General features: G+C 45.7%; 1 protein-coding gene across 1 annotated transcript; it reads right to left on the bottom strand.

The window, feature by feature from the left end:
- Positions 1–362: 362 nt before the first annotated feature.
- On the bottom strand, positions 363–10,060 carry LOC123743065 (transcription factor E2F3). The gene is made up of 8 exons (XM_045717773.1): positions 9,548–10,060; positions 7,563–7,677; positions 6,439–6,658; positions 6,113–6,271; positions 5,819–5,933; positions 1,550–1,691; positions 1,116–1,418; positions 363–379 (listed from the first exon to the last, which is right to left on the bottom strand). Exons 1-8 carry the CDS (start codon positions 9,815–9,817, stop codon positions 363–365), a joined length of 1,341 nt encoding a protein of 446 aa, XP_045573729.1. The 5' UTR covers positions 9,818–10,060.
- Positions 10,061–10,498: the final 438 nt, after the last annotated feature.

The raw sequence follows: 10,498 nt of genomic DNA, 5'->3' as shown, positions 1-10,498 counted from the left end.
AGTTAAGTAGGAGATAATATCAAGTCCCAATCAATACTAAGGGGTCAACTTGTACTTTATGATACAGTACCTCCCCAATAAGTGTTGCTCTAAAGTATTTCCTAAAAGTTTCAAAGACAAACTCAATGATTTTTTTTGTTGTTGGCGCAAAACCATCATCACACCGTCACTGCCATATTCTATGTACGATGACAAAAGCATAGAACTCATCGGCACAAACATAGATTCCTTGATCAGCGTAGGGTGAAGCTGGCCACCTGACAAGGCAGAGAAACATCCACAGGAACACATGAGCAACCGTCTAAAACACACAGCCCGTTATGGAGGGGTCCGACTAGCGCCAGGCTGGATAAAGGCAGCTCTCAGTAATCAGGAAGGTCTGACAAGTGAGAGGAGAGTTGGTCAGGGTCGTTTTCATTAGGCCACAGCGTAGCAAAACCTTTTGCAACTGAAAATGAAAACTCTCTGTTTCACTTTCAATGACTTTATCCATTTTTGTTCCTACTGAACACGACCCAGTTTTAAGGCAGTCTACAGTGCCACGACAAACAGGCAGGTACAGGGAGAGAAAGATGCCAGGTGGGGGGGATCTTTCACCCACCTGGCCCAGTGTACTGCCACGACAAACAGGCAGGTACAGGGAGAGAAAGAAAGATCTTTTATCCAGCATGCCCCGTGTACCTAATCCTCTTTAAACAGAGGGATAGGGCTGCCAAGGAGCTCTCCGTATGGTGCAGTCTCTCTCTACCGGCTGATCCCTCTCTGCTCCTCCATGACAGTTACATATGAACACACCAGACGTTTCCCCGTCTCTCCTGGTACATGTGAACACACAGAAGAGACAAGTGTCCCCTGTCTTCCTCTATTCAGTAATAAGGAGGGGGGGGACAAGACATCCGTCTTCCACCCCTCCCTCTTACATAGAGGGACACATGAGTTCTTCCACCCCTCCCTCTTACATAGAGGGACACATGAGTTCTTCCACCCCTCCCTCTTACATAGAGGGACACATGAGTTCTTCCACCCCTCCCTCTTACATAGAGGGACACATGAGTTCTTCCACCCCTCCCTCTTACATAGAGGGACACATGAGTTCTTCCACCCCTCCCTCTTACATGAGGGACACATGAGTTCTTCCAGGGGCAGCTTGTCAAAGTCGTAGGTGTCGAACAGATCGCTGATTCCCTCATTGTCGTCTAAGCTCAGCATGTAGTCCTCGTTGAGGAGAGGGGGGGACAGGTTGACGAAGGGCCCGGCCCCGTGGCCCTCCAGGAGCCCAGACAGGGAGGAGGGGATCTGGTCCTCTGTTTGCAGCAGCAGGCTGGTGAAAGGAGAGGTGATGGGGGACAGGTTGGTCACCATCACTGCAGGGGGAGCTGGAGCGACATAGTCCTTACTGCTGCCGCCTGTTGCACTCTCTGTGTGGGAAAGGAGACAGGATGTGAGAGACTACAAATAAAACAAAATGTTGATTGATGGATGCAAGGAAATTTGATCAGGCCTAAAATAATCATTCTAAAGAGTGTGCACATTCTGACGGGAAAGGTACCTGCTGACACTTTGAGGAAAGGTGAGGAGTTTCCTTGGACATCCGGGCTGCCGTTCTTCACAGGACTACTGGCGTTGTTCTCCTCCGGACAGAGGAACACCTCAATAGGCCCCTTGGTGCTGGTGAGGAGGACAGACAGGCCCTGGTAAACAAACAAGATCCACTGATTAGGTATAGAACAGTTATGTCTCAACCTCAGTGACACGGACCCAAACTGCCCAGCTAACAAACGTTCTGTCAACTTTAGAGAACATTCCCTTGAAGAGTGTATTAGGTCATTACCTAATGTTTTCATAGGAATGTTGCAGCGACGTGCAAGTGCTGTTTCCAAGGACCATTCATGGCAACCATGTTCTGTGTATGTTTGGTGGGACGTTGATGGAATATTCTCCTACCCCACAGAGAACTGGACACAAGAACGTTCTAGCAACGTTCCCATGAAACACGTCTAGAACATTAATATTGAAAAGTCTGGAGAACATGTAACTACGGTTCAGGGTAAGTTATGTTTGATATTAAGGGAATGTTCCCCAAACTAATGCTCCTAACTCCAATGCTAAATAGCAAAAACCTGCGAACCTAACATGCATAGAATGTTCCCTTAACTTATGGAACACTGGACACTCAAACACATGTGGAACGGTCGTTAAGACACTAACAGCTTACAGACGGGAGGCAGTTAAGGTCACAGTTATGAAAACTTAGGACACGAAAGAGGCCTTTCTACTGACTCTGAAAAACACCAAAAGAAAGATGCCCAGGGTCCCTGCTCATCTGTGTGAACGTGCCTTAGGCATGTTGCAAGGAGGCATGAGGACTGCAGATGTGGCCTGGGCAATAAATTGCAATGTCCGTACTGTGAGATGCCTAAGAGAGCGCTACAGGGAGACAGGACGGACAGCTGATCGTCCTCGCAGTGGCAGACCACGTGTAACAACACCTGCACAGGATCGGTACATCCGAACATCACACCTGCGAGACAGGTACAGGATGGCAACAACAACTGCCCGAGTTACACCAGGAACGCACAATCCCTCCATCAGTGCTCAGACTGTTCGCAATAGGCTGAGAGAGGCTGGACTGAGGGCTTGTAGGCCTGTTGTAAGGCAAGTCATTTTTTTTTTAATTTCACCTTTATTTAACCAGGTAGGCTAGTTGAGAACAAGTTCTCATTTGCAACTGCAACCTGACCAAGATAAAGCAAAGCAATTTGACACATACAACAGAGTTACACATGGAATAAACAAAACATACAGTCAATAATACAGTAGAACAAAAGAAAACAAAAAGTCTATATACAGTGTGTGCAAATGAGGTAAGATAAGGCAATAAATAGGCCATGGTGGCGAAGTAATTACAATATAGCAATTAAACACTGGAATGGTAGATGTGCAGAAGATGAATGTGCAGGTAGGGATACTGGGGTGCAAAGGAGCAAGATAAATAAATACAGTATGGGGAGGAGGTAGGTAGATAGATGGGCTATTTACAGATGGGCTATGTACAGGTGCAGTGATCTGTGAGCTGCTCTGACAGCTGGTGCTTAAAGCTAGTGAGGGAGATATGGGTCTCCAGCGTCAGAGATTTTTGCAGTTCGTTCCAGTCATTGGCAGCAGAGAACTGGAAGGAAAGACGACCAAAGGAGGAATTGGCTTTGGGGGTGACCAGAGAGATATACCTGCTGGAGCGCATGCTACGAGTGGGTGCTGCTATGGTGACCAGTGAGCTGAGATAAGGCGGGGCTTTACCTAGCAGAGACTTGTAGATGACCTGGAGCCAGTAGGTTTGGCAACGAGTATGAAGCGAGAGCCAGCCAACGAGAGCGTAGAGGTCGCAGTGGTGGGTAGTATATGGGGCTTTGGTGACAAAACGGATGGCACTGTGATAGACTGCATCCAGTTTATTGAGTAGAGTGTTGGAGGCTATTTTACAGATGACGTCACCAAAGTCGAGGATCGGTAGCATGGTCAGTTTTACGAGGGTATGTTTGGCAGCATGAGTGAAGGATGCTTTGTTGCGATATAGGAAGCCGATTCTAGATTTAACTTTGGATTGGAGATGCTTAATGTGAGTCTGGAAGGAGAGTTTACAGTCTAACCAGACACCTAGGTATTTGTAGTTGTCCACATATTCTAAGTCAGAGCCGTCCAGAGTAGTGATGCTGGACGGGCGAGCAGGTGCGGGCAGTGATCGATTGAATAGCATGCATTTAGTTTTACCTGCGTTTAAGAGCAGTTGGAGGTCACGGAAGGAGAGTTGTATGGCATTGAAGCTCGTCTGGAGGTTAGTTAACACAGTGTCCAAAGAAGGGCCAGAAGTATACAGAATGGTGTCGTCTGCGTAGAGGTGGATCAGAGAATCACCAGCAGCAAGAGCAACATCATTGATGTATACAGAGAAGAATTGAACCCTGTGGCACCCCCATAGAGACTGCCAGAGGTTCGGACAACAGTCCCTCTGATTTGACACACTGAACTCTATCAGAGAAGTAGTTGGTAAACCAGGCGAGGCAATCATTTGAGAAACCAAGGCTGTCGAGTCTGCCGATAAGAATGTGGTGATTGACAGAGTCGAAAGCCTTGGCCAGGTCAATGAATACGGCTGCACAGTAATGTCTCTTATCAATGGCGGTTATGATGTTGTTTAGGACCTTGAGCATGGCTGAGGTGCACCCATGACCAGCTCTGAAACCAGATTGCATAGCAGAGAAGGTACGTGGGATTCGAAATGGTCGGTAATCTGTTAGCTTGGCTTTCGAAGACCTTAGAAAGACAGGGTAGGATAGATATAGGTCTGTAGCAGTTTGGGTCTAGAGTGTTCCCCCCTTTGAAGAGGGGGATGACCGCAGCAGCTTTCCAATCTTTGGGAATCTCAGACGATACGAAAGAGAGGTTGAACAGGCTAGTAATAGGGGTTGCAACAATTTTTTACGGCAGATCATTTTAGAAAGAGGGTACAGATTGTCTAGCCCGGCTGATTTGTATGGGTCCAGAGTTTGTCCTCACCAGACATCACCGGCAACAACGTCGCCTATGGGCACAAACCCACGGTCGCTGGACCAGACAGGACTGGCAAAAAGTGCTCTTCACTGACGAGTCGTGGTTTTGTCTCACCAGGGATGATGTTGGATTCGCGTTTATTGTTGAAGGAATGAGCATTAAACCGAGGCCTGTACTCTGGAGAGGGGTCGATTTGGAGGTGGAGGGTCCGTCATGGTCTGGGGCAGTGTGTCACTGCATCATTGGACTGAGCTTGTTGTCATTGCAGGCAATCTCAACTCTGTGCGTTACAGGGAAGACATCCTCCTCCCTCATATGGTACCCTTCCTGCAGGCTCATCCTGACATGACCCTCCAGCATGACAATGCCACCAGCCATACTGCTCGTTCTGTACGTGATTTCCAGCAAGACAGGCAGGAATGTCAGGTTTCTGCCATGGCTAGCGAAGAGCCCGGATCTCAATCCCATTGAGCACGTCTGGGACCTGTTGGATCGGAGGGTGAGGGCTAGGGCCATTCCCCCCAGAAATGTCCGGGAACTTGTAGGTGCCTTGGTGGAAGAGTGGGGTAACATCTCACAGCAAGAACTGGCAAATCTGGTGCAGTCCATGAGGAGGAGATGCACTGAAGTACTTAATGCAGCTGGTGGCCACAACAGATACTGACTGTTACATTTGATTTCAATCCCCCCTTTGTTCAGGGACACATTATTCAATTTCTGTTAGTCACATGTCTGTGGAACTTGTTCAGTTTATGTCTCAGTTGTTGCATCTTGTTTTGTTCATAGAAACATTTACACATGTTAAGTTTCTGAAAATAAACGCAGTTGACAGTGAGAGGACGTTTCTTTTTTTGCTGAGTTTAGTTCCAACGAGATGTCCTTAAAAAAAGTTTGTTTTAAAATGGAAGCTGTTCTCCAAGGGGGGGAAACCATAACTTTCCTATCCCTTGTATAAACACTGCAGTGGACAGACATGAGCATGGTGCATTGATTAGGTATTGATTCAATTGGTAGACTAGTGATTCTCAAACTCAAGTACATGGACTGGTCTGCACTGGTACCTGGGATATTGTTGACCGGTACCTCGTCAGACACTGATTGGGAGATTGTAGTGTAAGCGGTCATCCAACATGGTTAGTTTTAGGTGTTAGTTGACATTGAAAGAGAAGAACCATAACTGCATGTACCTTGTACACAAACATGTTGTAGAAAGTACACTAGACTAACGAAGAGGACAGTCTCCGGTCCTATTGATTAACAGTCTGATTACCTCCTGAGGGTCTGGCACCTCCAACTTGGTCTCAGAGGGAGCTTTCACCACGATGACCGTCTGGTCCTTCAGGTTGCGCAGCTGACGGATGTCTTGGTATGTCACATACGCAAACGTGGACCAGGAGGGTTAAAGAAAACTAAAACGCTGTGTTTGGGGGAAAAAGTCACATATTGACCAGCTTTGAGCAGTGACCAGTTATAACGGCTTCATAGTATCCTACGAAGAGAGGCTGGTTCTTCTTGCTTTCCTGTTAGAACAGTGTGGTTAACAGTGTGTGTATAATAAGGATATTTGTGGCTGTGCGAGGCCTCTGTCATCTGTTGGACATCCAGGGTACAGCTCTGGATCAGCTCGTCCAGTCTCCTCTCCTCCTGACCCAGGTCAGACAGCTCACTGCTCAGACTCTGGCTGCTGGTCAACATACCCCCATCCTCTGACAGGTTACAGCCCCTGGGGGGGAGAGAGAGAGAGAGAGAGTGGGGAGGGTTTAACAGGACACAAGCCTGAAAACTATTTTCATTACCTCATGCAGTTAGATTAAGTCAGTGGTGATGTCTAGTGATTGTCCCTAAGGGGATAAAGTTGTCTGAATCAAATTGTTCTTGTGAGACACTTACATCCACTGTATGTTGTTCTTAGACTTCTTCTTGATGAGGTGCACCCCCTCCAGAACGTTGGTGATGTCATAGAGGCGTCTCTTCTGCACCTTGAGAACCTCTGCAGCCTGATTGAGGTCGATGACGCCGTCAGACGACTGGCCCAGCAGCTCAACAAACTTCTTCGTTAGCAGACCCAACGACGTGTCGTAGCGCGTCTTCTCTGCCGGTGACTTTGGAGCTACAGGAAGACGGATGGGAGAGATCCAGTTTAGTACCATGTTCAAAGTTGGATGGCAGAGAGAGAGAGAGAGAGAGATCCAGTTTAGTATTATGTTCAAACTTGGATGGCAGAGAGAGATCCAGTTTACTACTATGTTCAAAGTTGGATGGGAGAGAGTGTTTTATTAAAAATACATAACATTACAAGTTAGTCTTATCACTGCAGTGAGCAACTAAGCATCTTTACAGAGTGAGGGGATTCTATTAAAACCCCGGGTCAGCGTTGATTACATTCGTTTTGGAACCAGGCTGCTTCCCAGGCGTCCGGTCTGGTGCAGCCTTTTGGTCGACAGCAAAGTCGGCTTTTTTTCTCTCTCTTTTTTTGAAAGAGTGTGGAATAATGAGTAGGATTGTGTTTTCACATACAAAAAGTATTTCTTTAGATAAAAGGGATTAATCTGCCTTCTCACTGAAAACTTGTTTGAAAATTCCAACATATATTTTATGGAAAATAGTTGTATGTTTCTGAACGATGCATTATGCTGCCTTGTTGACAACGTGCCCGAGCAGCGCAGATTACTGTTCCATTTCAGAAGGGCACTCCTCCATCTCCGCTTTTACCCGTTCACATCATGGGCCATAGCCCAGTACACCTTATCCAACTTCCACATTGATCATGTTTAGCAGGGTGCCCAAACATCCTCCTGGACAGGTACAATCCTGCAGGATTTCACCCCAAATCAAGCACACCGGACTACCGATTAGCTGCTCAACAGAACCAATTAGTGAAATCAGGAGTTATTACAGATTTGGACCATCGAGCACAACCTAGCATACCCTGGAGGACCACTTTATAGGAATGATGGGCTTTATAACACAGTCATAGAATCCTCACTTGCCTATCTGCTCTGGCCCAGTCTTACTTTTGGGGCTCTTGAGCCCTGGCCCGGAGGCTCCTCCAGCCTTTCCCCTGGGGGTCCTGGCTCCTTCGATGGGGTACTGGTGGTCCGACTCATCCAACGCCAACCTCCGCTTGGCCTGCAGAAGGTAAACACCTCAGATCACTTCTCACAAAACAGATCAAATATGTTCTTCAGTATCATTCCGGCATTACTGTGTGACAGGCTTTATAAATTCAAACCTACTCTGCAGAATAGTTTCTACACCTTGAAATGGTATAATAATTTTAACATTGGCAATAGAAAAGAAAGCATTTTACTTCACTTATAAAATATGCTTGTTTTGTACACTGAGAATGCTCCATTAGCGCCACGTCCCATCGAGGAACAGAAGTGGGTTTGTCAGTGTACAACAGCTGTGCCTCAATCATTTGAAGACACGACTTACAAATACATTAGTCGTTCAGCAGACGCGCTTCTAAAGAGCAACTTACAGTTTGTGCATTCATCTTTAAAAAGGTATCTTGGTGAGAACCACATCATATTCATAAAGATTAGTTCTATATTGTGGAAGATAAATCAACCAAAAGGCCCTCAACGCCATAAGACCATGACCTGAAGATGACTCAGAGTGTCAGTTGAGATGTCGGCCATTTTGTCCAACATGGCATGAGTGCTACTTTATTTACACATCACAGGCCTGAGAAAGAGTGATGAAAACAGGAATGCTGAGCATCTTGCCATGGGTGTTTCATATGTAGAGCAAAGCATATCGAGTCAGTCGGGTCAATGCGGACATTAGCGTGTCTAGTGGGTCAAAACTAAAATATGAGGGAAAACATGAGGCCAGTCATTCATGAGGTACAGTGGACAAAATATAGAACACCAACCTAGGGCTGTTTGAGAAAATGAACTTCTTCATAATATCAGATGGCTCTGACAGGCATTTTCATGAAGTTAGAGATGGAACAAATAAAGTCCTTGCTGCTGGGACAGTTGATAAATATTAAATATGGCTGCCATCTTTGCACACCCCAAACCAATGCCCCAGTCAACCCTCCCTCCCCCACCCACCTAATTTATCTTCCTCTGTGCGCAAATGGGGATCCTGAACTAGTCATGTCTGTAGACTAGTGTCAAAGAGGGTACAGTAGCACGTCTGCTATTGTGCTGTGGCTTTTTCATACATGGCCAGAAATTAATCTATATCAGCAGGTCTATATGGAATGCATTTCCGCAATTTAATGGTTAAAAACACAGGAAGCACGCGAACTTACGAGCTATTATAACAATGTAGCTAGTTAGCAGCTATAACGATATTCAATATGACGCGGAAAACTAAAGACAAGACTATTGCTCTTCTGTTGCTCGACTAAGACTGTTGGCCTGTGTTTGTAGTTAGCTGGCTAGCTTGCAGGCTACCTACCGAGCGAGCCAGTCAACCCGCTTTCCAATTCCCTTCCCCCCCAAGTCCAAAACACTAACAGGGCCTAGCCACTCATTTCTGACAAGTAATTATTGTACAGCTAGCCTAGCAAGCTGAAGCACGACTGTGTGTCAAACATGCACGGAACCTTGCAAGGCTAGAGCTGCTCTTGAACCCTACACTAAACCCCAATATTCTCTCAACTTGACTAACGGATGACAAATTGTTTCGGTATTGGCTGTTGACCTTTTACGATACGGGTCTGACCCCTTCCTTACCAATTGATAATACATGGCAGGCATATTTTATTAGCTAGCCAACAGGCTACCCAAACTAAATGACAGATTTATATATAGTTTCCCCTGTAAAAGTAACGGTGTAGCTAACTACGGCTTGAACAAAAATAACTGTTCTCAGACTAGTGTAAAACCCAACTACTGAGCGAACCTCGAGTCTGTTGGGTGACTCAAGGAGAGCGACAGAACTAGCTAACGTTAGCTCGCTAGGCTACCAACGTACCAAGCAGTTTCTCGTTCATTTCATTTCACTGCAATACAACAGAAAATGACATTAGCAAGTTTACCGGTGGACGTCCTAATGTAGGTCGTTGTCCGGCTCCGTTTGTTGCTCCGTTTGGAGTGGAATATATACTGCCAGCTGGAGGTTCGGACAAACAGACATTTGAAGTCTGTGTAATGCAAGGCGGTGGAGTTATAATTTGTATATAAGTGGCAGTTGTAAAATGAGGGGTTAACCGGTCGGACAATGCTGTCAATACCGCATTTTTATCTAAAGAGCCTCCAACCCCTGCTATTATTACTTTATCCGGGGCTGATGAGATCCCTCTTCTCATCTTTGTGGGCTCGGGTACCCTTTGTCCCTTTAGTTTAAAGCCCCTTTTCAGCTAATCCACCGCGACAAATTCAAAAATATTGATATGAACGAGTAGATTATGATCTTATTTGCCGATATATGTATGTTTAAAAGTATATTGAGAGCACATTTAGGCAGATGCAATGGATTAGAAACTAGCGCGAGTCTCAGCCCTGCCAGCTCAAAAATGGCTCCAGGAAGCTGACAATGAATGAAGGGATACCGTTTACGCGCGAAGGAACCCTCCCGCGAAACTCAGATTTCCCGGGAAATTTTCAAACAATATTTGCATATGTGACACGATTGGTTACACTAAGTCATAACTCCACCTATTTTATGTACGTTTCCTAGTTTATTGACCAATGACAGTATAGAAGATAAGACAGCACGCGTTCATTGGACAGTTGAAGCTGGACACGTCAGACGCAACCAACGTGTCCATATAATGTTAGCGAAAAAAATAATCAAACTGGTTGAATTTTTCATACGATGTAAACTAAACTGACTTTTATAAGCCATGCAGAATTTTGTAGAATTATTTTTATTATTATTATTATTATTATTATTTTAGATGGGTTTAGTACTTGGTGAGTTTATGGCAGCTAAAGCTAGTATGCCATTCACTAATGCTGGTGCATTTACTAGAATCGTTCAACAAACT

Source organism: Salmo salar, chromosome ssa05, assembly GCF_905237065.1.
Source record: "Salmo salar chromosome ssa05, Ssal_v3.1, whole genome shotgun sequence".
Lineage (NCBI taxonomy): Eukaryota > Metazoa > Chordata > Actinopteri > Salmoniformes > Salmonidae > Salmo > Salmo salar.
This window is presented reverse-complemented; position numbering and strand designations above follow the sequence as displayed.